Source organism: Sus scrofa, chromosome 6 (assembly GCF_000003025.6).
Source record: "Sus scrofa isolate TJ Tabasco breed Duroc chromosome 6, Sscrofa11.1, whole genome shotgun sequence".
Classification (NCBI taxonomy): Eukaryota; Metazoa; Chordata; class Mammalia; order Artiodactyla; family Suidae; genus Sus; species Sus scrofa.
In genome coordinates this window covers 64284141-64311740 of record NC_010448.4, presented here as the reverse complement: position 1 = coordinate 64311740, position 27600 = coordinate 64284141, and the positions used below count along the sequence as shown (strand labels likewise).

Here is a 27600-nt window from a genome sequence, read left to right as displayed (position 1 = left end):
TGGTAAAATGTTTACGAGTGTTTGTTTTTATCACATCAAAAAAGGTGCCATGCAGATCAGAGTTGTTTCCCCATAGAAAGTGGAAAAAGCCAGGTGTTAAAACCCATGAGACTGGGCAGTCTTGCCAGCTGTTTCTGAAAAGGGACTGCTGCATGGGAAGAAATTTAAATTAAAAACAAAACTCTCCATGTATCAAAGAAATGTGTCAAAATAATCTCAAACAATTAAAATATAATATATATTTATAATTTCAGGCCCTCAAAAGCAATCACGGCAGTTAAGAACACAGTTTTGAGTCATCAGGATAAGAGGCCGACCCGACACATCTCTACTGAGATGAAACTGGGAGACTGGCACTCGAGCCCAGGGTCCCCCCGGGTCTCCTTCACGCGCAGGAACCGGTGAGCTTCCTCCAGGCGGGCGATGGGGTCACGGGTGGCGTCCCTGGCGCTGGGCATCAGGGTGCCACCTGCCCTCCCCGCCCTGCCCCCCGGCCACCCTGCCTGGTCGCCTAATGGCCCTGAAAAATAAATCAATGCGATTCAGTTTAAATGCCAGTTTCTTCAAGAACCTGGTATTTCAGTTACAAATAATTGAAGCTCCTTTTTAAAAAGAAAACAACTCCCGTGATCAACTACTGTACGCGCAGGCGGCGCAGCGGGGCGGTCTAGCTGGTGAGCGTCTTGGCCGAGTCCTCCTTGCCCCTGTACGTCCTCTTGCCGTGCGTGAACGGGATGTACCGGTACTTGATCATGTGCTGGGGACAGGCACACAGGTCACAACAGCCCCCTGGGCCGCCCCTGCGCTCCCCCAGGCCCCCCGCCCCCCTCACAGGGGCAGGCAGGCCTGGAGTGGCTGCCCGGGGCCCAGCCGGGGCGCCATGCCCGGCAGACCTCCTGCACCCCGCGCCTGAGCCAAGCCCTCGCAGCCGCTCAGAGCAGCCACGCGCCCCCCCGCAGGCCCTGGACGCTGTTACCTTTATCTGCCTCTTCATGGTGATGCAGAAGAGCATGACGAAGTACATGACCAGGATGGGCCAGAACACCGGGACGTTGAAGGCCTCGAAGAAGGTGCAGACCATGGCCACGAGGACGCCCTTGGTCGCTGCGTGCCTGGGCAGAGGGACGCGGTCAGAGCCCACGACGGCCTGCACCGGCCCCGCCACCTGGGAGCAGGGGCGCTGTGACCATGACACAGCCCAGTCCCCGGAAGGCACCAGGATGCCCGAGATCACAAAGCACCAGACGCCAGCAGCTGCGCCGACACTGCTCAGGGCAGCTGCGCGGGGAGCCGAGAGGCCTCACGGGCAGTGCAGGAGCCGCGTCCAGGAGGAGCCCGTCCCAGCCTCGAGGCTCCCGTGCCACCTGCCCAGGAGGCCGAGGACAGGCCGTCGGGCCTCAGGCCCAACCCCTCAGGGTCACGGCCCCCACCCCACCCAGCTGCCCCAGCCGCCCCAGCCCGGCGCCACGAAGGTGAGGTGAAGGTGGCAGCGTGCTGCCTGCCGCTTTGGGTCCCCGACACAAGACAGACACGCAGAGATCCCCGCTCCTCCACCCTCCTGCCACATTGTCACATCACAGATGGGACGCCTCCAGGGGCCTGGGGGACGAGGCAGCCTTGCCCCAGAGCAGGGCACTCACAGTCCACCAAGTCCGAGCAGGGACAGAGCTGGTCCACCTTGGCCAGCCAGTGAGTGGGGCGCCGTGCAGAGGACCAGGGACCCACTGTGCAGCCTTCCCCCGACGCCACATCTGTGACCTACCCCGGACCCCATCCCAAAAGGGCCTCTCCGTGGCTTTGAAGCACGTGTCACCTCGCCACCCAGAGCCGCGGGCCAGGGGCTCTCCTAGCGAGGCCCAAGGCCCAGCCCCCGTCCCGGGCAAGTCGGCAACCAAGCAAGGAGACAGGACAGCATGCACGTTTCCCCAGGGGGAGGGGTCCCGGCTCTGAGCTGCTAACACGCCTCCCCGCCACGCATGGGGTCACCGGCTGGAAGGAACTCACCAAAATTTGAACTCCGGGAGCCTTCGAATGAAGGGCCGGAACTCCTCGTTCTGTTTGGTCGGCAACGAGGGGCCATCATCTGAAAGGCAGAGGGTCGGTCAGAGCCGGAGTAGGCCTTTCCCCTCGTGGTTCCCATCACTGCGCTTCTGGGGTCCCGAGGCCCCTGGCCCAGCAGCCCTGCCGCGGGCCGGGACGCCACCCTCGAAGGCGCGACGGCGCCGCCCACCCTCCAGGAACCAGTCACCACTTGGAAGATGGACACCGACGCGGGGCCCTGGCACGGGACAGCCGCCTGCCCACACGGGAAGGCGGCCTCCCCCGTCACAGAGGGAGACCCCGAGGCCAACCGAGGGACCTCTGTTTCCGAACGCCCTCAGCGCTAAATGAAAAGGTTGGTTCCTTTCAGACGTTCATCAAATACTCTAGACGGAAAATTCACAGGCTCTGCTCGCAACCTGGATGCAGGCTCACAAAGTGCCTCCATCACAAGGAGGCCCCTGCAGGCAGGAGGCTGCAAAGGGCTTTCCAGTCGACGGAGGCCCCCACCTGGCCCGGGTGTGCTAGGTGCAGTGCGATCTAGAACTTTCAACCCATCGTCCTGGGAAATCAGAGACCACCACCCTCTACGGGGCCCGCAGCCTCGTCTGCCGTGGGAAGCCGCCCACAGAGCCCAGTGCCGGGAGAGGGGACACGGACAGGTCGGCTGTCCCAGCGTCCAGGCTCAGCCCACTCCTGCGTGCGGAGGGGATGGGGCCCCCAGATCGCCCCACAGCAGATTCCCCCGGGTCGGAGTGCACGCTTTAAACTCCAGGCTCCAGATCCCAAATGTTTCCAGAGAAAACAGCACTGTGCAGCTCCCAGGGCATGAGCTGCCCTGAGGAGCACGGCAGCAGGTGGGCGGCCAGCACGCTACCTGAGTCCTCCATCAGGGAAGGGTCCACTTTGGGGGAGAGGAAAGCTATGAAGAGATTCAGGTGGTAGATCCCCAGGGCGTAGGTCACGATGTACCAGCCCTGGAAGAGAAGGGGACATGGTCAGTGACGCCACCCGCCACCAACTCCTCGCATGGACCGAGCCTGGCCACGGAGATCACAGCACGTGACAGAAGCGCAGTGACGGTCCACCGTGACAGCACCTCTCATGAAGGTCCTGAGAGCGGACAGGCCAAGGTCCCAGCGGCCAGACGCCCCCTGGGGCCGGGAGACGCACCCAGCCCCTGCCCGCCCCACGCTGAGCGCCGCCGTGGCTCCCAGGGCCCGGCCCCCGACGCTGAGACAAGCCATCGCCGTCCCCCGCTTCCTCCTCCCAGCAGCGCCTCGCACCGCCAGCCTCCCGGTTGGCAATGGTAGACCTGCTGCCCAGGAGAAATCCGAACCGGAAAATCAGGAAACAGAGAAGGCGGTCAGAGGGTGTCCAGGAGCCAACCCTGCCCCGGGACGGCCAGGCAGTGACCACTCCGCTCGTTCTTCCAGAAGAGCCGAGACGCCTAAGGCGTCTGCACCAACAAGACGGGGTCTTTCTGCTTAGGCTCTTCAGCCAGACACATGAACACTGGGTGAGACGTCAGTGGCTGAGTGTTTCCCCAGCCCCACAACGAGGGCTATGGCGGAAGGGAGGCCGAGTCAGGCACAAATTCGATTCAGAACACGGAAAACCCACCTGCACGAGGTGCCCCGCCACCCCCACCCAAATCCCTGCATCAGGGTCTCTAGGTCATTCTTCCTGTCAGAGAATGGCTTGAGGTCTGATTTTTTTTTTTTTTTAATCTAGACCCAATCACAGTAAATTCAACATTAATCGCAGGCACCCGACACACACGGCGTCCTGCTCCACTGAGCTGGACTGGGCGCGGCCTCCTGCAGGACACGGACAGAAATGGTTAAGAGCCAAGGACAAGTTTCACCCTCCGCTCAGGCGAGAAGCCGGCGCAGCACCGGGCAGAGTGGGGCGCCCGGCCAAGAGTGTCCGCCCACGTCCCGGGAGATGCCTAGAAGGAGGGTGCCTGCTGTCCAGGAGCAGACGTGGGTCCCAGTCGGAGACACAGCGCTGACGAGGCCTGAACCGGCCTCCGCCTGGACGCAGGTGACGCCGGGGACCCTCACTAGGGCCCAGGTGGCCACCAGGTCCTGGTCCCTGAGGAAAGCCCGTCCCCCGCTGGCCACCACACCCCCTCCTCAAATGCAGCACAGCTCCTGGCGCCCAGGGGATGAGGTGGCCGGACCAGGTTATTCTGTCCCCAGGGTCCCCAGCCCCCGGGCATCCTGAGGCAGCGTCGGGAAGGGGGGCACTGGGCAGACCAGGACACGGGGAGCACTGTCAGGGTCACCAGGCCCCCGGCTGACACTGAGACTCTCGGGAACCCCAGCAACAGGCTAGGAGGCACCGTGGCACGGTTGGGCTAAGAATCTGACTGCGGCAGTTTATGTCGCTACAGAGGCACAGGTGCCATTCCCTGCCCAGCACAGGGCATTAAAGGATCCAGTGTTGCCATAGCTTCGGCTCGGAATCAAACCTGGGCCTGGGAAGTTCCATACGCCTTGGGTTGGCCAAAAAAAAAAAAAAAAAAAAAAAAGGAAAGACAGTCTCTAGAATTCTCCTGTGGCTCGGTGGTTAAGGATCCAGCATTGTCACTGCTACAGCTCCGGTCGCTGCTGTGGCGTGGGTTCAATTCCTGGCCCAGGAACTTCCACATGCCATAGGTGTGGTCAAAAGTAACAACTCTTAAAAACAAAGGGCATTCCTGTTGTGGCACAGCAGAAACGAATCCAACTAGTATCCATGAAGATGCGGGTTCAATCCCCGGCCTTGCTCAGTGGGTCAAGGATCCAGTGTTGCCGTGACCCGTGGCATCGGTCACAGACAGGCTCAGACCTAGCATTGCTGTGGCTGTGGTGTTGGCCAGCAGCTGCAGTTCCGACCTGACCCCTAGCCTGCGAACCTTCACATGCTGCGTGTGTGGCCCTAAAAAGCAAAAAAAAAAAGTTTTAAAAAATAAAAATGAAAAACACAAAAATCAAGTCCCTGAGCTTCTCATATTTGGTGCTTAAAGGAAACTGATCATCAGACACCATTTCCTTCACCATAAAGCCCCTAATCCCGAGACAGAAGGACCACCACCCCCTCACTCAAGGCACGGGGACGCCGGCCGGCCCGCCTCACCTGCAGCAGGTAAACGCGCACCATGTAGACGAAGCTCAGGCCCAGCGTCACCACCCATCGCACGGCCGTGTATGGCGTCGACCTGTCCAGCCAGGACTGGTAGATCTAGAGAAAGGAGCATTCGCGCGTTAGGGAGCCTGCCAGCGCCAAACTTTAGACAGTGAGTCGCTGGCGCCAAGCAGTGACAGCACTGGGCCCAGCAATTCCTGAGGCAGGTCCAGCCCTCAAGGCAAAGCAGAACCACCTGTCACAGCAGGAGGTCCACAGCACGGGCCCCGAGGGTCACCCCAGAGAGCCCGAACTCCGAGCCCGCGAGGAAGGGGATGAGAGAAGGTGTGTCCACGTGGGCGTCACCACCAGCGCGTAGGACTCCACCTGCTCCCCCAGCCAGTACCAGCGCCCACCCAGCCTGGCAGGCACCTGCACAGCTGCACAGCGAATCCTGGCTTTTCACACATCTGCACGTTGTGTGCACACGTACTCGACAGACAGACATGGAGTCTTTCTTTTTAGAACTAAACCTGTGGCATATGGAAGTTCCCAGGCTAGGGGTCAAATCGGAGCAGCAGCTGCCAGCCTACACCACAGCCACAGCAATGCCAGATCCAAGCCGCTCTGCCACCTACACTGCAGCTCATGGCAACTCAGGATCCTTAACCCACTGAGCGAGGCCAGGGATCGAACCTGTGTCTTCACAGAGACTATGTCGGGTTCTTAACTCACTGAGCCACAACGGGAACTCCACAAATTAATTTTAATTTTGAAATTTTTTTCTTGCCTTTTTTTTAAAAAAAGGGCCGTACCTGCAGCATGTGGAAATTCCCAGACTAGGGGCCGAATTGGAGCTGCAGCTGCCGGCCTACACCACAGCCATAGAAAAGCCAAATATGAGCCACACCTGCAATCTACACCACAGCTCATGGTGATGCTGGATCCCTAACCCACTGAGCGAGGCCAGGCATCAAACCCACATCCTCACAGAAACTAGTTGGGTTCATTTCCGCTGAGCCACAGTGGGAACTCCTAATTTTGAAATTTTAATTTTGAAAACCTCAACCATTCATAAGAGGGAGGCATAAGCCCGCAGGCGCCCATCGCCTATAGCTTCACTAATCATCAGTGACTCCAGACACTGTTTCCTTTTCGTGTCAGGAAGCTCCCAGACTAGGGGTCGAATCACAGCTGCAGCTGCAGGCCTATACCACAGCCACAGAACGCCAGGGGTGAGCCCCAGTGGCAAAGCTGGATCCTTAACCCACTGAGCGAGGCCAGGGACTGAAAACACAGCCTCCTGGACACCATCAGTGTCTTAACCCACTGAGCTACAACGGGAACTCCCCAGATGCTGTTTTTAATTTTAAAAACCAAGATGTTTTTAGTTCAAACCAAAGCAGCAGTCTGTGCAGCTCTTCTTCCCCAGACCACAGTCCCTACAGGGTCAGGTGCCCGGCCCGCTCCCCAGCCCCAGTGCTGGGAGGGGGGCGGCAAAGGCAGAGCCGGGGCCCCTGTGCCTGTACCACCCAGGAGCTCGGAAGGGTTTTCACACTTTGAACGCTGCTGGAAAAAACTCACGATACTTCTGAGAGGGACTGCGAAACCAGAGGCGGTGACGCCCTCTCCTCGGGGACCGCCAGCACACTCAGGCCCCAAGGGGGAATGTCCCAGGTCAACGCTCATTCAAATTTTTACACTCCTCAGCTACCCCAGACCCACCTGCCCAAGCCGTGTGAAGAATCTGTACACCACGGAAGGCTTCCCATGGACAGAGTCTCCCACGCTGTCACCTTCGGACATTCTGCAAAGGAGAAAGACACGAGACGCTCTCACATTCAACAAGTATTAAGCGTCCGACCCTTTGCCCTACTCTCATCAGTCTATCAGGCAGGCTTCTCGGTACTTGCTCTTTCATCCGTACCCCCGCCTCGTCCCGTGTGTCTTTACCACGAGTCGTCCAGGAAAAAGAAACAGGCAAGTGACAGGCCTTGGTGGAAAGCCAGGGGGACGCACACGCAAAGTGACACGGGTGGACTTTCGCTTCTGCGAATGTCGCCATGATCACACCCCTCCTGCTGGTCCCCAGTGGCCACCCTCGCTGCCTGCAAAGACCTGGGGACACGGTTCTGTGTCCACCTCCCTAGGGCCGATCCACCACCCGTGTCGCTGCCCCCACACCTCCCCCCTCCAGCACCTGCTCCCGCCACCTCTTCTAGGCCCTGCCCTGGTTTCTGTCCAGGCTACAGCACAGTGCCAGCAGCCAGCCATGCGCCTTGCAGGCCTCTCAAGACCAGGTCCCTCCAAGGACAGGAATGTGTCACCTGCAATTCTCAGGTAATCACCGTCTGTGCCCCAGTTCCCGTGCATGGAGGTAACCCTATCCGCCCCGAGAGGAAGCGGATCAGGTGGGAAGCAGGCAGGCCTCAAAGCAAGGTCAAGAGCCCAGCCCGACCTCAGCTCTTCCAGCCGACATCTGGCCTGGCTGCCCCCAAACCTGTGGGCCACACCTTCCGAACCTGGCCCCAGGCACGGGTAGGGCTGGGGGACAGAAGTGGACTGCAGCTCTGGGTTTCTTCCCGGGGCCCCTGGGCAGCGTGGCAGTGGCCGGTGGCCTTGGCTTCCTCACCTGGAAGACGCCACTTGCTGACACAGCAGCGCTTCCCACCCAGACAACACCGCCCGCCCCACTGCGTCACCCACACCTGCCCAGATGCCCGACATGACTCTGGGTCCTGCTAACCCTTGAATAACGCAGGGTTAGGGGCACTGGCCCCCAGCCATTGACAGTCCGGAGAAAACTTTACCATTGCCTCTGAGTCCGCAGTGCCCCCAGCCTGGATCGTGCCGACTGCAGCACGCGCATCACGAGGTAACCTGCGTGTAGGGGACCCAGGCCGTTCGAACATGAGCTGTTCAAGGGTGAACTGTCCAACTCAGATATGAAAGCGACCTGAGCAGTCCTAGGCCCACTTGCGTTAAAAGCGTAACTGTGGGGTTCCTGTTGCGGAAACAAACCTGACCAGCATCCATGAGGACGCGGGTTTGATCCCTGGCCTCGCTCAGTGGGTTAAGGATCCAGCATTACCGTGAGCTGTGGTGTAGCCCAGCAACCACAGCTCCAATTCAACCCCTAGCCTGGGAACTTCCATACGCCGTGGGTGTGGCCCAAAAAGACAAAAAAAAAAGTGTAACTGTGACCCCATGACACCACTTCCTGGAGCTGCCATGCAGAGGGGGCAGGGCGTCAGGGGTGCCAAGGAGCCCCAAGTCACGCCCTTTGCTCTCCCGGGAGCCAAAGCTGAAGCAAACAGGTGGCCTGCAGCTCCTAGTGCCCTTCGGGGGGGCCGGCTTTACAGTCGGCTGAGGAGAAGCCCGTAGTTTAAAAGGGGCTGAATTCGAACTTGCTACCCGGAGGGCCAGCCGCCCGCTGAGGCCAGAGCCGGGCCAGCAGAAAACTACGGCGGCAACATTCTCTGTCCCGTGGCTCCCTACAAATTTTCCCCAATTTTACTTTTTTATGACCCAAGTGTTTACCGTGAAAATGCTTCTGCTCGAAGGGAGGGATCAGGAGGAACGTGAGAAAGAGGACCGCTGCCCACCCCGTGGGCCTGCGTGCCCTCCATAGACACGACGGCTCAGAAGCCGCATCCTTTCAGCTGAACACGTGCAAAATCCCCCAAAAGCACGCTGGCCGGCTCCAGACCACCCAGCAAACAAGCTGCAGGTGAACCGCGGCCCCGGCCTCGGCTGAGCTCCCGACGGCAATGACATGAAGGAGGTGAACTTTGGAGTCTCCGGCCCGTCTGGGGCCGCCTCAGCACACGGCTGTGAGATGCAGGCGACAGGTCCTCAGCCCCCACCCAAGACCTCCCGGGGGGAGGCTCAGCCAGGCCCTTAGAGCCGCCTCGGGAGCAAGCCAGCCTCTGCCGCACACGTCAGCCCCGTTCCCAGATCAGGGCCTGCCGTCCCTCCCTCTGCTGCTTAGAGGCCGCCTCTTCAGAGAAACACCCTCTGTGCCCAGCCCCTTAGCTCATGTCACCCTGTTTTCTTTTGTGGGACAATCATCTGCGACTGCTCTCCACTTCATTTCTCTGCTCCCTCCCGCTAGGAGGCAAGCTCCTCCAGGGGGAGTCCTGGCCGGTCCACTGCTGGGCCCTATGGCCTACAAGGGCCGGCCACTTAGCCAGTGGGGTGGGGAAGTGCTGCCGGACCTAAAGGCTTCAGGCTCGGCCACGAGGAACAGAGGAAAAAGCAAGATCAACAAATCATCCCAGGAGTTCCCGCTGTGGCTCAGCAGAAACAAACCCGCCTAGGATCCTTGAGGCTGCAGGTTTGATCCCTGGCCTCGCTCAGTGAGTTAAGGATCCGGTGTTGCTGTGGCTGGGGCAAAGGCTGGCAGCTGCAGCTCCACTTCGACCCCTAGCCTGGGAACCTCCCTATGTCACAGGTTAAAACAAACCCAAAATCCACCCCAACAGAGGCCATGAGGATCACATCTGAAGTTGTAGCCAAACCCTCCTGGGCCTATAGGTCCAGAGCCATCATTGCACCTGTTTGTGGAGTGGTTCTCCCTGCTCAGACAGCACGTAGGGCAGAGGAGCAGGCCTGCCTGGCGCCCAGGTCAGCCACCGCTTGGCTCCCACAAGCTTGCAGTTCACTGCAGCGCCCCTTCCCTCATTCCTCCTGGGTTCCCAGCAGAGTAATTTCCCACACTTTCAACCTCTGATGTCGTTCCCTGTACTACTCGGCGAGGCCCCGCGGCCGGCTCCTCCCTCCCCTGCGCGTAACCACTTTCCAGTCTCCACCTGGCCCTGATCACACGGCACCTACACTCACCAGGACCTGGGAGCCCTCACACACCTACTGGCGTCCACCTTACACATCTTGCGAAGTGGGAGACCAACCCGGCCGAGAGGAGGCGCCCTGGGACACTCCCAGCCCCAGGTGCCCAGGGCAGGTTTCCGGAGGGCAGCTCTGGGCAGGCACGCGGGGCGCCGTCGGCCGGGTCAGCCCGAGCGCTTGGGATCCTCGATTCAGAATCGCCAGGACCTCGAGCGACCCAACTCCACCGCGACGCTTCCACCCAAACCCTGCAGGCCAGCCTGGATCGGCCAGGACACCGAGGCCCCACGGCCCGGGGCGGCCGGCGGAACCCTCTCGGGACACGCCAGCGGGGGCGGGGGTCTGGTCACCGCGGGGACCCCGGGCCCGCCCCTGCCCTGCGCTCGGCCGCCAGCACCCCGGCCCGCGCCCTGCCCGTCCCGCCCGCCGGCACCTCGCGGTCCGCTGCGGCCGAGCGCGGTCTCCCGAGGGCCGCGGGAAGGAGGACGCGGGTGGCGGCCGCGCCGGCGCTTCTCTCGGTCCTAGAACGAGCAGCCGAGCACTTCCGCTCCGTCCTGTGCGGCGCCGCCTCCCGGCCCTCCAAGATGGCTGCCGGGGCGGGGCCGAGAGCCTCCAACCATTTCCGCTTCCGGTGCGGGGGGCCCAGGCCGTTGGCGGGGCGGTCGCGTCGGCGGAAGGGACGTAACCTGCGGAAATTCGCCGTCCCGCGCAACCGCAGTCGCGTCCTCTGGCTCCCGGCCCAGAGAGTTCCGCTCCAGAGATTGGTAACGCCCAGAAACTGAAACCAGGCCACGCCCCCCGCGACCAACGAGCCAATGGAGGAGGGCTGTGAGGTTGCTAAGGGAAACCTCTAGCGGCAAGATGGCTTCTGCCAGGGAGGGGAGCACGAACTCCCGCCTGACAGACCGCGACCCGCCAGGGCGGCCACCGCAGGACGGTAACCGCTGACGCATCCTACCAGGCCTCGGTCGTGGTGGGAGGGAGGCGGGCAGGTCTGGGAGCTCGCTGAGCGCCCCTGGCCCCTCACGTTCACTTTGGGAAGTCCGAGTCCTGAGCCGGGGCCAGAACCTGAGGCCCCGAGCCCCCCGACCTGCTCCTTCCCCGCGCCCAGCCCTCACGCCCGGGAAGACGGTCCCAGTGCCCGCTGGGTGGGCGGGGGCCCGGGCCCAGAGTAGCAGAACCGGCCGGGTCCTGGAGACCTAGCCAGGAGCAACCCTAGTCGGCCCTAGGTGTCCGGGCCGGCGCAGGACCGCACCTCCTGACGTCCCCAACGCGCAGTTGAGAAGGGCCGCACCCGTAGTATATGGAGGTTCCCAGGCTAGGGGGTCTAATATGAGCTACAGCTGCCGGCCTACACCACAGCCACAGCAACGCCGGATCCTTAACCCACTGAGCGAGACCAGGGATCGAACCCACAACCTCGTGGTTCCTAGTGGATTCATTTCCACTCCGCCAGGATGGGACCTCCCAGAAGGACATTTGATAGGAGTTGTTCATAGCATCAAAGAAGTGGGAACAGAGCGATCCCAGTCCATACCACTAACTTCAGGTAGAACTCAACCCTCGCTTACAGCAGATGCCAAAAGACACCGAGTCTGGCAACCCCAAGCTTCCCTAGAGCCGCCCCCGCCAAATCTGGTTTTGAAACAGGAGGGATGGTGGGGAGAGGGCCCTTCCCCCTCCAGGAACTACTGGAGTTGGGCGTGGGGGATGATGTGCCCAGCAGCTGAGTGGCAAGAAATGAAGTGGGGCAGGCCCTTCCCAGGTGCAGGTGTAGATTTTTGTCTGGAGAATGTGGTGCAGTGAGGTCCCCGCAGAGAGATGGGGGGCTCTTTCCACCCCTACCCACCCCCACCTTCACCCAGCTACTTTGGCTCAGCTGAAACGTCCCCTCTCCAGGAAAGCTCTCCGCCAGGCCTCCCGAGGACCCTGCACTCGCTCGCCCCAGCCCCCTCCCCCACCTCTGCACACCTAGTAGTTGCTCAGGTCTTTGCTGCAGTTCCAGTCCTGACCCAAACTGAGCCTGTGGGGAGAGTTCGCCGGAGGTGATGCCACGGACACCTGGAGAAGCCCCCAGCCCATCCCCACCTCACTGTTTGCTGATCATCAGCCGGGTCACCTGTGCCACGTGCTCACCTGTGTGTCTTCCTTTCAATATTCAGGTTACGGAGTCTACGTTTACCCGAATTCCTTCTTTCGATACGAAGGAGAATGGAAAGGAGGCAAGAAACACGGTAAGGATGGCCGGAGGCCTCTCCCCTCGGCCGCGCCACAGCCCCGAGGAGCTGGGGCCACGCCAGGTGCCAGCCACGATGGGCTCTCAGCTCACCAGTGCCAAGGAAGGGCCTCGCCTGTGGGGCTGAAGACCCAGCCGGCCACCCTGGTGGTAATAAAACTGGCTTTCTTGTCATTTCTGATGATAAAGACACTGCCTTTTTCGAGAGAAAACACAGACAGCAGAGAAGAGCAGGTACCACATGCAAGTCCCTGGAGTCCACCGCAGAGGTCGGCCTGGTCTTTCCGGGTTAGGCCCCCAATTGACATCTGGTTGGGGTTCAGTCTGCTCACACTCTCTGTCCTTCCGACTTTCTGCTGAAGGACTGATCTTTCAGTGTTATGACCTATTATTGTATCTGTCGGCTGCCAGTATTTTCTCTTTTTCTGGCTTTTTAGGGCCACACCTGAGGCATATGGAGGTTCCCAAGCTAGGGGTCGAATCGGAGCCACCGCCACCGGCCTACACCACAGCCACAGCAACGCGGGATCTGAGCCGCCTCTGTGACCTACACCACAGCTCACAACAATGCCAGATCCTTAACCCAAGGATGAGCGAGGCCAGGGATCAAACCTGCATTCTCTTGGATCCTAGTCAGGTTCATTTCCACTTAGCCACAACGGGAACTCGCAGCTGCCAGTATTGTCGATATCTTTAAGCTTTTGACGTTCACTGTAGTGTTTTGGCCACACAAATGTCTCTCACTTTTGTGCTGAAGTCTCCAAATCCCTGCCTCCAGGCCGGGACTCCGGACAGAGCCTGGCCTGAACCCGGTGCTTCCTCCCTTCTAACGCATCCTGCACCCCCAGCCGTGGACTCTTTCTCTGTCCTTCCGCCATTGTGCTGACACAGGCCAGGTGGCCGGCGTGTCCCCTCTGAGGAGGTCTGGGGGCGGGGTCCTTGCACTCATGACAGCCAGTCAGCAGGATGCCCAGTCATGTGTCATGGACGCGCTCACTGGTGGGCACGCACGTGGGTGAGCTGGCAGGGAACACGTGCGGGACCCGAGTTGGAACCGGACGCTGGGACCCCCGCAGCCTCACTGTCCTCCGCGAGCAGCGAGCCAGCCACTCCCGGCCATTCCCTGCCTCCGTGGTCTCCTCCACCAGGGCGCGGGAAGCTGCTGTTTAAGGACGGGAGCTACTACGAAGGCGAGTTCGCAGAGGGCGAGATCACGGGAGAGGGCTGCCGGCACTGGGCCCTGTCAGGTCAGCCCCGCCAACTCCTTCCTCCTACAGCAGCTCTGGTGTGGGCCAGCCCCTCCCTCCATCACCTGGGGACCCCCACTTTCCCGAATGCATCCCCTAACAGCCTATGCCTGCCGGGGCCAGGGCAGCTGCAGTGCAGCCTGCAGTGTGGCCAGGGGCCGTCTGCTGAAGCTCCTACCCTCCCGGGCAGGCAGTAGGTTCTCAGTGGGGAGAAGACTCACCCAGACCCTGGGCGCAGAGATGGCCCCAAGAGGGTCACCTGGCGCCAGAGTCCTCACTGTACCCAGGAGAACCCCAGCAGGAGAGAGAGGCCCTGCTCTCAAATGACACTTGCTGTCACCATGAACTGGGGACGGGCAGGACTTGGGAAATGGCCCTAACCCGGACCCTGCTCCCCTGCCACCAGGGAACACCTATACCGGACAGTTTGTGCTGGGAGAGCCTCAAGGCCACGGCGTGATGAAGTACAAAGCCGGTGGACGTTACGAGGGAGAGCTGTCCCACGGCATGAGAGAAGGTGCTAGGCTTTGGCCACCAGCCCCTGGGGCGGGAAGCTGCAGGACCTCCTGAAGCCTCGGCTCAGTCACCTCCTCCATGTCCTGGAGACAAAGGCAGGAGGCCACAGTGCAGGCGGAAGCAGGTTCTGCCCCAGGGTTGCCAGAGGGAGCAGAGAGGTCACTCTGGTCCTCGAGTAGGTGGTCAGGCCCAGCACTGCCGCCAGTTCTCAGTGTGAGCTTACACCTGCACAGCCTTGACTGCGCGGGGCACCGCCCAGCCAAGGGCAGGGCACTTCAGCCTCCAACGCTGGGGAGCCAGGCCCCTGCGTGGTGTCCCTCCTGCTCACTTGGGACCTTTGAGGTCTGTGCCTGGAGCCACCCTTGCTGCCTGGGGCGGCCAAATCTAATTGCGGGGCCCCGGGACCCCAGGCGGCCAGCCCAGAACAGCGGCCCTGCTCCTGGGGCGCCACCCCAGCCCTCTCCCAGGCACAAGGTGACACTGGGCTCTTGGCTCCTGCATCAGGACACGGGCATCTGGTGGACGCAGATGGACAAGTGTACTGGGGGTCGTTCCACAAGAACAAGCAGCACGGCCAGGGGCGGATGGTCTTCCGGTGAGTCCGCGGGCTGTCCCCTCCTCGAGTGCCCAGACCTGAGAGCACGTCAGTGTCTTTTGATATGATTCTGGCCTTTCTCCCTTAGTTACCCATATTGGTTCTGTGTGTACTTAGTGGGAAAAACATCAGTCCCACCCCCAGAAAATGCCTGGCGGGCGTGTTGTGGGGGAGGAGCGGGAGAGAGTTGGACGGCAGTGGCCGGAAGCTCCGCTTTCACACCCGGTGCCGAGCGTGGCCAACTCCGCAAACTCCGAGGCAGCTTCTGTGCACGTCCTGCCCTTGGATTTGCAGGTTTGGCCTGCCCCCATCACCTTGGATTTGCAGGTTCGCCCTGCCCGCATCATCCTCTCCAGGTCTTCACACCTGGGGCCTGGCGAGCGGACGCTGGCGGCCGTGTCCGCGTCAGGACCGGCCTCCTGTCTCTGCATCCTGCCGGGCGCCGATGCCATCTGTTCTGGGCCTATTTTTGCCTCATCCCGGTGGCGCGTGCTGAGCCCCGGTCGGAGGAGCCGGTCTGCGTCAGCACAGCCACCTGGCCCTTCCCGGGCTGAGCGTGGCCCCTGCCCTTATGTCCCTCAGGAACGGAGATGAGTATGAAGGTGACTGGGTCCAAGGCCAGCGCCAGGGCCATGGGGTGCTGCGCCGCGCCGACGGCTCCACCTACGAGGTACCTGGGACCTGGGCTGGGCTCTCGGGCCCCTGGGCACCCTCCACCCCAGGCAACCCCACGTGCAGCTCCGACGCTGCCCTTCAGGACCCTGCGAGGCAGGGTAAAGCGGCTCTTCCCGTTTTACTGATGAGAAACCTGAGGTTAAAAGCAGTTAAGGGCCCCGGCCAATACCTGTCATCCCTCTGGTTCCCGAAACGCCCCTGAGCCAGCACTGTCACCCTGTGGGAAGGACACCATGGAGCCTTCTGAGGGAAATGCCCTGGGGTCTGGGGGTGCGGGGGAGGCCCTCCCCCTCCTCGCGAGCAGGGCTCTGCGCCCCGTCCCCGTGTCATCGGGCAGCCACCACCCTTGGCTGGGTGGGGGTTTAGGGGCTAAGAGGCAAGGAGATACAGGCCCAAGGGAGACCCTCTGGGGACCCCAGAATCCACCGCCCTTGCTTTTCCTGGACACCAGCCCGTGTGCAGAGTGAGCGGGAGCTCGAGGTGCGTCCTGCCCGGGCCTGGCTCCTGCGCGCAGCCGAGGATGGCACAGCAGTCCACCTGGCGGACGAGGAGCCCCATCGACCCTGCAGACACACGGCCGGGGTGGAGAGGGCCGTGCGAGCTGGGCCAGACGTTGGGATGGGCAAAGCTGGGCTCAGAGGCAGGAAGACGCTGGCGGGGCCGGAACAGGGTGGGTGGGGAGCCAAGAGGTCAGGCGGGAGGTCCCGGCAGTCCCGCGTGGAGCCCCGGAGCCACAAGGGGTGGGAGTTTTATTCTAAGCATCCTGGAAAGTGCTGGAAGGAAACGGTGGCCTGATCCCTGCGTCGGAAGGTCCCTCCGGTCCTCACATGAGCAGTGGGAGGTGGAGAGGCGACGACAATCTGCGTGGGGTGAGCCACACTGGGGACAGTCGGGAGGCCAAAACGCCAGACTGGCCGACAGGTTAGACGTCGAGGCAGAAGCAGAAACGAGGATGTTCCCTTGGTTTTTGGCGCGAACACCCGCTGGATGGTGGCGCCCACACCGGAGTCTGCCCAGGGCACGGGCACCGCACCAGCAGTTGGGACAAGATGGGGGGAAAGTGGCAAACTGCTCAAAGGGATGAAAGCAGGAGCACGGACGCCACGGGTGTGAGAGGAGACACCCCCAAAGACGGGGTTCGGGGCCGGCCGGGTGGTGTCCCAGGGCCTGGCCGGGACTCTGACTCCCGGTGTGCAGCGGCTTTGGGAGTGACCCTGCTGCCACTGTGCTCGGCTGTGACGTGCCTGCTGAATCTAGGCCTTGGGAGCCGAGGTGGCACATGGCTGATGATGCTGAGACGTCGGCCGTGAGGCCCCTGGGGCCCGGGGACCCGTCTGGGAAGGACGGGAGCTCGGGTCTGAACCCAGCTCCAGCCTCGGCCCTGAACGCTCCCTCGTTTCTCACAGCCTCTCTCGGTGCTGGAGCAAAACTTGACTCTGGGCTGCAGAATGATGCAGTTAGTTGAGCTCACATCTCTGCCAGGCTTTTCCTGTGGCAGACCTGAGATGGGTACAGAACGGCCCGAGAGACGAGGGACAGCCAGCCCTGCGGAGGCTCGGACCCAGCAGGCAGGGAGGGTGTGGCCACAGCTGGCTGAGTGCGGGAGTTGCCCAGTGTCAGTGCCCAGAGCACGTGTGCAGGACGCGGCCCTGTGCTTTCGGAGCTCACGGTGGACCTCTGGGCCCACAGGGTCCCTGCAGCACCACATGGTAAAAACCCAAATCAAGACGCTTTAGGGTCTGGCTCCCCTGACACAGTGGTCGAGGAAGGGTGCATTTGGGGCTGGGAGCTGGTAAAGTGGCAGCTGGCCTGGCCCTGCCTGAGGTGGAGTGGGGAGTGTGGGGTCTCACAAGGCCCCCCAGCGCCCTCGCCTCGCCCAGGCCCCCTCCTGGGGCCTCAAGCCCCCGTCCAGGCAGCAGCGGCTCCCAGTGCCACACGCACGTACACTGCTGCCAACCCGCTGGGCTGCTGCGGTGGGCGGTTCGCGTGGAGCCCGTTTGCAGGCGTCGCTGTGACCTGGTGAGAGCGCTGTCTCTTCTCCCAGGAGGGAGGTCCATCCATCTTCGTGGGGCCAGGCTCAGGGCTCAGCCTGGGAATCACGGCCACCGGCCTGAATCTCCAGAGCCGCCTGGGAAGCAGGAAGCACAGGGAAACTCGGGAGAATCCCCACCCTCCTTCAGCATCCACACAGACTGCCGCTCTGGTGGTGCCAGGCACTGCCCTCGGCTCCTCTGATCCATGGACCCCCTCCACCCCTGTTTCCGCCACGGGAGGCCTCCCAGGCCAGATGGCACGGTGGGCTGGGCTGGCTGCCCAGAGACTGGACCCGGCCTCGCTGCTGCCGTCCACCAGGGGGCAGTGCAGCCCTGCCGACCGCCAGGCAGTGGCCTCCGAGTGGACGCCTGGGGCTGGTCACCCACTAGAGGTGAGGAGGCGGCTCAGCAGCGGCTTCGTCTCCCTGGGCACCTTTCAGGGGAACGAATCTTCCCCCAGAATTCAAACTCTGCCCGCGTTTCCCGGGCTCGGACGATCTGCCCGCCACCCAGGCCCTGAGTGTCCCCTTGTCCCTCCAGCCCCCTCTGCAAACGGCATCCAGCCGGTGTGGATGCAGGGTAGGCACAAGGGCCGGCGCCTCCAGGCTGCTCCCTGGTCAGGGGCACAGGGAGGTGAGGAGGCAAAGCTGGGTGGACTTGGGGCTCCCTCGTCTCAGCACCGGCCTCTCCACGCTGGGGGGTTGCCTCCTTGGCCTGACCTCTGACTTTGGCATGAAGGGGGGTGGAGCCGCCGCGATTATGCCCCCACTCCCCGCCTGCGCTCTCACTAGCTCCCTGACTGGATTGTAAAACACAGTTGTGATGAAACCCACGGTTTTGATCATTAAGTGCACAGCTCAGCGGCCTCAAGCAGGTTCCATACTCAGCCGACACCACCACCCTCTGTCTCCAGAACTTTCCCGAAGGGGAACCTGCCCAGTTAACACTTCCCAGCCCAGCCCCCGCCGCCCACTCTCTGTCCTGGACTCTGACCCGCCAGGGAGCCCTGTGAGTGACCACACATCTCTGCCCTTCTGTGTGTGGCTGACCCACTGAGCACAGGGGCCTCCAGGTCCGTCCGTGTGCGAGCAGGTGTTGGCCTCCCTCTTTAAGGCTGTGTAATATTCCTTCCACGTGTTGTCCAGTCCTTGGCTGTCCATGGACACCTGGTCTGTTTCTGCCTCTTGGCGACTGTGAGGAGAGCTGCCAGGAGCCCCCTCCAGCTCTGGGAACAGCACGGCTGCCAGATCGGGTGGTAATTCTATTTTAACTCGGAGGAAGCCAGCCCCCATTCCCACTTTCTTTCTGATTTCCTCCCAGGCCTCGTGTTCTCTTTCTTTCTGAAGCACGTGGTACTGGGGTGAGCCCGCCTGGCAGTCACGCAACTGAGGGGCATGGCCTCTCGCTCTTTCGCGGGACCTCCGCGGCCCGCGCCCTTCCTGGACCCAGCCTCGCAGCCGCGCTCTTGAGCACAAGCAGGGACGCACCTGAGTCCTCGGGCCTCACCCCGCAGCACCCGGCGCCCCTCCAGCCCTCCTAGCACCTACCCGGAGCACTCCTTGCCGTGATTTAGGTTGGAAGAGATGGAGGGTCCAGGGGAAATCGCCCAAGCCTCATGGAACTGGAAGGGAGACAGAGAACACGCTCTGGGTGCCCGTCCCCTTGATGCTGAGCTGGGGAACCTTTAAAACCTTAGTTCTAGAAAAACCTTTTCTTTCTTTCTTTTATTCAGGGCCGCACCTGTGGCATATGGAGGTTCCCAGGCTAGGGGTCGACTAGGAGCTACAGCTGCCGGCCTACACCACAGCCACAGCAATGCAGGATCCGAGCCTCATCTGCAACCTACACCGCAGCTCACGGCAACACCGGATCCTTAACCCACTGAGCGAGGCCAGGGATCCAACCCACTTCCTCCTGATACTAGTCAGACTCGTTACTGCTGTGCCACAATAGGAACTCCTAGAAAAATCTCATTCCTGAAAAAAAAGTGGTAAATCTGTTTTTGTCAGAAAATAAGAAAAATGCATCCCAAGGCCAGAGCAACACCCCTTCTGTCCAGACGGGGCCATGTGGTCAGGCCTGGTCCATCCTGGGACATGGCATCTCTGGCTGCTGCCCCCCCCAACCCCGCCACTCTCCAGTTGGGTGGCCCTGCATTCCCAGTGTGCGGTTGTGGACATTCTGTGCTGTCGCCATCCCCCCAGGATGTGGGAATACGTGTGCCCAGCAGCAACAAGCTCACCACTCCTGCTGAGGATGTGACTGCCCTGGTGACCTGTGGGGATGGGGCAGCCAGGCAGAGAGAGGCATCCTCCTGGCCTCCTGCGTGGAGTGTGGGCCGTGGCGGAGACGTGGGCATGCCGCCGGGTGAGGCTCAGCCTCTGCCTGTGAGCCGCTCCCCACCTGTGCGGCTGCACCGTGGTGCCGCCAACAGCCACGCCTCCGGCTGTCCCTGGGGCGCCATGTGCCTTGGCTGCATTTCTCGCCTTGGCTTTCCCGGAGGGAGGCCTGCTGGTCGGTGCACCTGCTCGCTGCACAGAGCAGGTGGCCGGCCGTATGCACGTCATCACCTGCTGGCGGCCCCGGCCTCCCTCTCCTCACCTGGGCGTCTGCAGGGACAACAGGGGTCTTGTGTTCCCAGCCCACTGTGCCGGCTGGGAGGTCACAGTCCAGGCATAGGGGGCCCTGGCCCAGGAGGACCGGAAGAGGCGTCTGGGCTGATCCGACCCCAAGCGAGTAGGGGCCGGGCTGCCGAGTGGAGCGGGGCTGCGCACCTGCCCGGCGGGGCTTCATGTGGCCGGATGTCGGAACCCTCCGCAGTAAGCAGCTTGTATTTGCATCAGCAGAAGCTGTCACACTTGGAAATCCAAGGAACTGATGGCCAGGATTGTGAAGATCAAGACCGATACCTCAGGGACTTGCTGCTGGTGGGGCCATGAGGGGCCTGTGTCTGTGATGGAGATTGATGGGCAGGAGCTGCCAACATGCCGACAGTGTGGCCACCGCTGCCCGGGCAGGTCATCCCGAGGCTAAGACCCCGGCTCTGGACCACCCTGGGCCAGGCAGGCCAGCAGGAGCTGTGCCCCGACCTGGTCGAGGAGCCTGGCATCAGTGAAGGCCCTCGTCCTCCGGGGCTGTGGACGCGGTCAGGGCAGATGCTGTGGGGAGGGGGACCCTCAGCCCTCCCGTGGGGTCAGCCAGAACCTGGTGCCCCGAAGGCCGGAGGGGGAGAAGGGACCGGTGGGCCGGGCGGGTGGGAGGCTTGGCGTGCCTGGAGACCCGGAAACGCCAGACGGGGCAGCGCAGCTGCAGAGGCGACGCCAGCACGAGCACCAGCACTGTCCCTGGGCAAGAAAATAGCATCGAGTAACTAGAAGACTGCTCCCGAAATGAGACGAGTCAAGCATGTCTCTCTCAATTTATTAAAAACTCGCTGTGGCGTGGGCAGCACCAGGATGCAGGTGCCTCCCCGGCCCGGCTCAGCACGTTAAAGGATCTGGCGTTGTGGCACCTGTGGCCTAGGTCACACCGTGGTGTGGATCTGACCCCTGGCCTGGGAACGCCACATGCCGTGAGGCAGCCACAACAGAAGAAAGAAAGAAAAACTCCCCTGGTGGAGACAGCGCCTGAGGAGCCCAGCCTGACCACTCGGCAAGGCTTGTCACGTCGTCACACGCCAGCGTGCAGACAGCCCCAGGGTTGCCCAGCCGCCTCAGCGATGGATGTGTCTCGCTCACCCTGGGAGGCCTTCTCCTACCTCAGCTCCCAGCCCCCTTGCTTCGTGTGCCGTGTGGGCGGGCCAGGTGGCCCTGTGGTCCTCACCTGCCTGGCCCCGAGGTCATCTGGGTGCCACCTGGCCAGCAGGACAGGGAGCAGGAGGGAGAGCGAGTAGGAGTCCCGCACCTGCTGGCCTGGCCTCCGTGAGCCGTGCTACCACGCACTTGTTCACGCTCAGGTGCGCATCTGAGAAGGGCCGGACCCTTCAAAGGCAAGATTTACTGCATTAATTAAAAGAGTCTACGCTGTTGGACCAGTGACGCTGTGGGAACACGTCTGTCGCGGGCAAGTTCTGTGTCGCAGCCTGAGCCGCAGGTGGGCTCAGATTCCGGAGGGCAGCTGAAGCATCTCAGGTCTTCAAGGACCCTGGTAATGCTGGGCTTGAGAGCACGGTGGCTTCCTGGTGGGATGGGCGCGGGCACCGTCCTCCAAGGCATGTCACTGTGCCTGCACCCCTGGGCGGACGGCAGAGGTACGGAGCCCCACGCGGTCCATGGGCCCAGAGGTCCTTGAGCTGTCAAGAGAGGCAGCCTGGCTCAGCCGAGCCCCTGTTGCCTTTTTATTCATTTGTTTATTTATTTCAATGGCTGTTCCCATGGCACATGGAGGTTCCCAGGCTAGGGGTCAAATCAGAGCTGCAGCTGCAGCGGACACCACAGCCACACAACAAAGGATCTGAGCTGCATCTGCGACCTACACCACAGCTCAGGGCAATGCTGGATCTTTAACCCACTGAGCGAGGCCAGGGATCGAACCTGTGCCCTCATGGATGCTCGTCGGATTCGTTTCTGCTGAGCTCGTCGGATTCGTTTCCCCTGAGACACGAAGGGAACTCCAAGCCCTGGTTGTCTTGATGGAGTGCAGATCAGGAGTCCTTCCCAGGAGGCCGAGGCGGCTGTGTGACGGGGGAGCGGGACCTTGCACACTGAGTTCCCAGCCGGCTTCCAGTATCTTGAACCTGTTTCCCACCCACCCCGGGCGTCCTCAGCCCTTGGCCCAGCTCCGGGGGTCTCGTGTCCATGGGGCGGCCCCAGCACCGCCGGGTCAAGAATGGGGCCTGCGGCAGTGAGGGCAGCAGCACATGCCCAGGCATTGAGTAGCACAGCCCCTGGAAGCCCCCATGGAGGTAGCCCCCTTCCCCGGGGCCCCTGCCTTCGCCAGGGCTCTCTGGGGCTTGACCATACCCCCTTATTCCATCCGTTGGTGCCCAGGCCTGGGGGCTGAGCCGCAGTGGTGTCTGGGTGCCTTGGGGGTTCACTTCGGCTCATAATCATTGCATTCGATTAACCGTGAGTCCTGCTTCCTGAGCTGAACCGCTAATGTCTCTGGTTTGGGGGCGGTCATGAGGGGAGGTCTTCCTAGAAAGCAAAGCATCCAGCAACTTCTCCACCTACAAGCATCAACCCCTTCCCAGCAGACAGACCTGCGGGGCTGGGCACAGGCAATAAGGCTGGCAGGGGTGGGTGCCACAGCTCGGGGGCAGCCACCCTGCCCTCTAGGCCACACCTCCCCTGGCCTCTGACCCCCCACCCTGCCCAGGGTCAGCGAGCATTGCTGCCCCCGGCACACGGGCACATCACAGCGGCACCCCCCGCTGTGCACACGTGGGCGCAGCACCCCTTCCTGGGACCAGGTCGCACCGATGCTTCACAGAGGCCTTACTGGCGCCAGGGCCGCTCAGCTACTCCAGGCTCCCCACCCCCAACCCAGACGGGGCCCCCATCTGCCCTGGTACCTGGGCCCCACCCCCGCCTTGGTCAGGCCCTCTGCCCCCAGACACAAGCTATGCATCTCAGGGGATGTCGCCTTCGTGTCAGCCCTGCTGGACGCTGAGCTTTCGAGGAACACAGCCCCCGTTTGGCCTCGGAGTCTGGGGGCTGGAGGAAAGAGGCTGCCTGTGACTCCAGGACAGCCAGGCCTCTGCCCCTGCCACCCCCACTGGCAGCCCGGCCCCTCCTGAAGCCACAAGCTGTTGTCCACCCGGGAGCCACAGTTGTGCAGAGCCAGGGCTGGAGGCCTCCTCCCGTCCCGTGCTGCGGCCACAGTGACCCTGTGTTCTGAACAGCCACGGGAACTCCTTTCCCCCGGCTTTGGGGGATCTGAGCGCCGCGGGGCTGCAGCTTTCCGGAGCCCCTCCAGAGCGCCCAAGGTGCCCGCGTTTCTTCCCCATGCCCCGCAGCACCCTCCCCAGGGGCAGAACCTGCTGTCCGGCCCCCACCGCTCGGCCACCTTGGGAGGATGGGTCCAATGAGCGTGTGCAGGAGAGCGGAGAGGAGCCGAGCGTGCCTTTGGCTGATTCCTCTTTAATAGGAGTAATTCGTGGTGGGATAAAACAGCAGTAAGATCTCAAAATTTTCCACGGAAATAATTTTTCCTGCTATTGACATCATTCTTCCACTTTGTGTGTGTGGTTTACAAAGCAGGCTTCTAGCGGGGGAGGCAGAGCGGGGGCTTGCAGCGAGCCGCGTCCCTCCAGGGCACGGCTGTGCGGGTTCAAACTGTGTTTTTAATTGGCCTTTCGTTATCCTGGAGCCCAGCGCCCCGGCCCCACAAGCTCAGCCACACCCGGGCCTCCCCGTGCTGCTGCGCACAGGTTCGGCGTCTCAGGGCTCAGAGGGCTTTGTGCTGAAAATGTGCCCTCTGGAGCCGTGTCTTGTTTGTGTCGTCTCTTTGTGCCGTTGTCCCCAGACCTCCCGGCTCCTCGTGAAGCAGGTCACGTCTGCCAGGACAGGTGGGTTCCGGCAGCTCTGGCCCCCGGAGGCCTGTGCGCCCAGGCACCTCGGGCTGTGCCGGGTCTGAGTGCACGCGGTCCCCCCGCAGGGCCAGTGGCACAGGGGCGTCTTCAGTGGACTGGGCAACATGGCCCACTGCTCCGGGGTCGTCTACCGAGGGATATGGATCAACGGCCACCCTGTGGGTAGGTGCACCTGGCCTTCCCCTTGGCCTGGCGGGGTCCCCCTGTGGGGTCACATCGGGGTCTGGCTGTCCTCTCTCGGGAGGTGTGGACCGGAGGCAAGGATGAGGTGGAAACTAAAACCCCTTTTGGCGCAGCGTGCTCTGACCTGTCCTCACTGGGCTCCCGACAGCAGCGGCCCCATCGGACCTCAGACTAAGGGGGTCCTGGTCCAAGCCAGACACCCAGCCCGGGGTCTCCGGGTCACAGGGGTCTCCCCCCACGGAGCTCTGGGCATCTGGCCCCCGCACAGCCTCCACCCAGCCCCCACCCTGCGTGCCCTGCACTGCCCTGCGAGCCAGGAGGCCTGTCACTGCCGGGGCCTCCGCCCCCTCCCGGGCGTGGGAGCTTCTGTTAGGTTCCATGACGAGGGTGCTGCCCCAGGGGTTAGTCTGGCCAGGGACTCAGGTCACTGGTCAGAACCTCAGACTCCTGACCCAGGCCCGTGTGTGCAGGGCGCAGTCCGAGCAGTGGGTGGAAGCACCTGCAGGAACCGCCCCCCTCCCCTGACCCCAGGGTCCCGGACACTGCCGGGCGTCCCCCCAGCGCTGGGGCTCCCCGAGGAGATCAAGTCAGCACTGAGATGAGACGTGATGGTGCTGACCCCCAGGACAGGGTTAAGCTGGTAGTGACAGTGATGGTCTTTCAGCCCCGAGGGCTGCGCTCCTCAGGGCCCCTCGTTAGGTGGGAGAGGCCTGCCCAGCAGTGTGGGACCCAGACCAGGGCTCGCCGCTGTGGCAGGGGCGGGGGGAGGTCCCGGCCCCACGCAGCTCTGCTCTCCTCTCTCCAGCACGAGCCACCAGGATGGTGATCTTGGGCCCAGAGATGATGGACGTGGTCCAAGGGTGCTCCCTCACGCTGACCGTCGAGCTGCAGCAGGACAATGGGGAGATCGCCACGAGTAAGCGTCGCAGGGAGACAGCCGCGCTTTCCCGAAAGAGAGGCGAGTGTCAGGTTCTTGAGTGGAAACACAGGATGCCACGGGTGGCTGGCATCCCGGCCATGCCGAGGTGGCCTGTGCCTGAGTTGGGGTTGCCAGCTGGCGCCTTTGTGGCGAGGACGGTGGTGGGCGAGCCCTCCAGCTGGGAGGGGGCAGCCATGCAGTGCGTGTGCGTGTGTGTCTCTCTCGGTCAACTCACAGTCAGGACAGAAGGGACCCATGGGCGCAGGGCCAGCCACTCTGCCTGGCAAGAGAAGGGTTTCTTGCTGTCCCCCGTGGGTGATTGAGGGGCCAGCTCCCCCTCTGTCTGGGCTGCTCTTTAGATGCTCTAATGAGCCCTGCAGCCGAGCTGGTGCACAGGGTGCCAAGGGCAAAGGGCCGGGCAGGACCACGGCTCTGGCTAGGAAGCCACAGCGCAGAGCTAAACCAGGTCTGATCAGTGGCAACTGGTTGACTTGCAGCATCGCTCACAGGCCATAAAATGGGTCCATATTCGTGATTCGGTGGTTTTGTAGTGAGCTTAGAGTTGAGCAGCCATGGCCACACCAATTCCGTTTCAGAATTTCTCTGACCCCAGAAAGACCCCGAGTTCCCGCCCTATCCCTGCTCTCCACTCCAGGGGCCACGGATGTCTTTTTCTGGAAGGGCACGTGGCTGGTGTCCTACGAGGCGGGTGATGCTCTGTACTCCCTTTGCGGGCCACTAGCCTTGCATCCCATCCGCGGAGCGCCGGACTCCCCTGCTGGGTGGCCTTGGAGTTCGTGGCACTTGTTGGCGGCGGGGAACATTTGTGTGCAGGCGTTTGTGTAAAGGTGTTTTCCTTTCTCTCAGGTGTGAACCTGTGAGTGGAACTTCTGGGTCAGCTCGTGTGGCAGATTTGTGCTTGGATGTTTGAAGTAACAGACAGGGCCTTTGCAGAGTGGCTGCTTGATCCCTCCCCTCCTCCCGGGGGATGTCAGCTTCCTCTCCTGGTGGGTTTGACCCGCGTTTCCCTAAAGCGCACGACGTCGAGCAGCTCGTTGGCCATTTGTGTGTCTCCTACGGAGACGTGTTGGTGCACGTACTTTTCCCATTTTTAACAATCGCATTGTCTGCCTCAGTTTTTAGCTGTGCGAGTTCTTCCTGTGTTCCGGACACAAGTCCCTAATCACATAGATTCTTTGCAGATATTTTCATTTTCTTTCAGTCTGTGGCTTATCTTTTAATCTCCTTAATGGTATCTTTTGAGATGCCAAGTTTTGGAATTTTGGCGAAGTCTAGCTGGTCAGTTTTTTCTGTTCAGAACTTGGTCTTGATGATGTGGCTCAGGATGCTCAGCCCAAGTTCACGGATTTTTTCCCCCTCTTTCCTTCCACAGCTTTTGCTCTTACGTTTAGTTTTCTGATTCCCTTTGCGTTAATTTGTGTGGCGAAGAGGTCTAAACTCATCTTTTTCCATGTGGATTCCAGTTGTCCCAGCACCGCGTGTTGCAAAAACTGTCCTTTCCCCTGTCAAAGTGGCCCCTTGACCGTGAGGGGGGGTTGACATCTGGACGTGAGGGGTCTACGTTCTGCTCTGTGGATCTGTGTCTTTCCTGACGCCCCTGCCAGACCATCCTGATTCTTGCAACTGACTGCTGCGCTTTGAGATTGGAGAATACCTTCAACTTGTTCTTTCTCGGAGTTCCCTCCGTGGCTCAGTGGTTAACAAATCCAACTGGGATCCGTGAGGCCGCGGGCTCGATCCCTGGCCTCACTCGGTGGGTTGAGGATGCAGCATTGCCGTGAGCTGTGGTGTAGGTTGCAGACGCGGCTCGGATCCCACGTTGCTGTCGCTGAGGTGGAGGCCGGCCGCTACAGCTCCGATTTGACCCCTGGCCTGGGGGATAAAAAAAGAGCGAAAAGAAAAAACTTTGTTCTTTCTCCATATTGTCTTGGCTCTTCTGGAACCTTCGAGATTCCATATAAATAGTTTAGGATCGGCTTGTCAATTTCTGGCCAACCAGAAGCAAGCCAGCCCTCTGGGGTTTCGTTAGGGATGCTTTGACTCTGGCGGGAGAGCTGCCCTCAACAGCGCCGAATCCTCTGACTCCTGCCTGGAACAGCCTTCGTCCATTTCTCTTTCCTTTCATCAGCGTTTGTAATTCTCAGTGGGTAGGTCTCGCACTTTTATTAAATTTATTGATACATGATTAATAACCTATTTAATTATGATTTGTTTATTAATAAGTCGTTTAGTCTACTATTCTAAGCAGAAGTGTTTTATCTTCAGAAATTGCTAGACGACAATTCGTTTTTATACACTGACCTTGTGTCCTTGGGCCTTGCTGAACTCATTTGCTCTGCCAGTTTTTTTCTGAGGATTTCTTAGGATTTCCTTTTCTTTTTTTCTTTTTTTTTTTTTTCTTTTCTTTTTTCTGGCTACAGCTGAGGCACATGGAAATTCCCAGGTCAGGGATCAGATCTGAGCTGCAGTTGCAGCAGCGCCGGATCCTTTAACCCACTGTGCGGGGCCAGGGATTGAACCTGCAGCCTTGGCCCTGCAGAGACACCACCGATCCTCTCGCACCACAGCGGGAACGCCAGGATTTTCTAGACACAAGCTCATGTCATCTACAAATAAACACAATTTTACTTCTTCCTTTTCAGTC

The 27600-nt window shown here is 61.2% G+C and overlaps 2 protein-coding genes across 8 annotated transcripts in view; one reads left to right on the top strand and one right to left on the bottom strand.

The window, feature by feature from the left end:
* Nucleotides 215-10602, bottom strand: RER1 (retention in endoplasmic reticulum sorting receptor 1). Of its 3 annotated transcripts, none has more exons than XM_005655986.3 (7): nucleotides 10433-10602; nucleotides 6877-6958; nucleotides 5164-5268; nucleotides 2918-3017; nucleotides 2005-2083; nucleotides 977-1112; nucleotides 215-757 (listed from the first exon to the last, which is right to left on the bottom strand). In XM_005655986.3, the coding sequence occupies exons 2-7, from the start codon at nucleotides 6955-6957 to the stop codon at nucleotides 668-670; spliced, it is 591 nt and encodes a 196-aa protein (XP_005656043.1). In that variant the 5' UTR covers nucleotide 6958; nucleotides 10433-10602; the 3' UTR covers nucleotides 215-667. The 3 variants fall into 3 exon arrangements, with proteins under 3 accessions (XP_005656043.1, XP_020950862.1, XP_013844186.1); XM_021095203.1 differs by lacking the exon at nucleotides 10433-10602 and adding an exon at nucleotides 9994-10017; XM_013988732.2 differs by lacking the exon at nucleotides 10433-10602 and adding an exon at nucleotides 7962-9483.
* Nucleotides 10761-27600, top strand: part of LOC100624218 (MORN repeat-containing protein 1) — a 34797-nt gene continuing 17957 nt past the window's right edge. For 4 of the 5 annotated variants that reach the window (XM_005655983.3, XM_005655982.3, XM_013988730.2 and 1 more), the window contains exons 1-8: nucleotides 10761-10936; nucleotides 12162-12233; nucleotides 13384-13482; nucleotides 13889-13999; nucleotides 14503-14593; nucleotides 15176-15263; nucleotides 23899-23995; nucleotides 24822-24932. In XM_005655983.3, the coding sequence (XP_005656040.1) occupies nucleotides 10861-10936; nucleotides 12162-12233; nucleotides 13384-13482; nucleotides 13889-13999; nucleotides 14503-14593; nucleotides 15176-15263; nucleotides 23899-23995; nucleotides 24822-24932 (745 nt within the window). In that variant the 5' untranslated portion in view covers nucleotides 10761-10860. The remainder of the gene's footprint in view (nucleotides 10937-12161; nucleotides 12234-13383; nucleotides 13483-13888; nucleotides 14000-14502; nucleotides 14594-15175; nucleotides 15264-23898; nucleotides 23996-24821; nucleotides 24933-27600) is intronic. The other variant, XM_005655984.3, reaches the window with a different exon arrangement.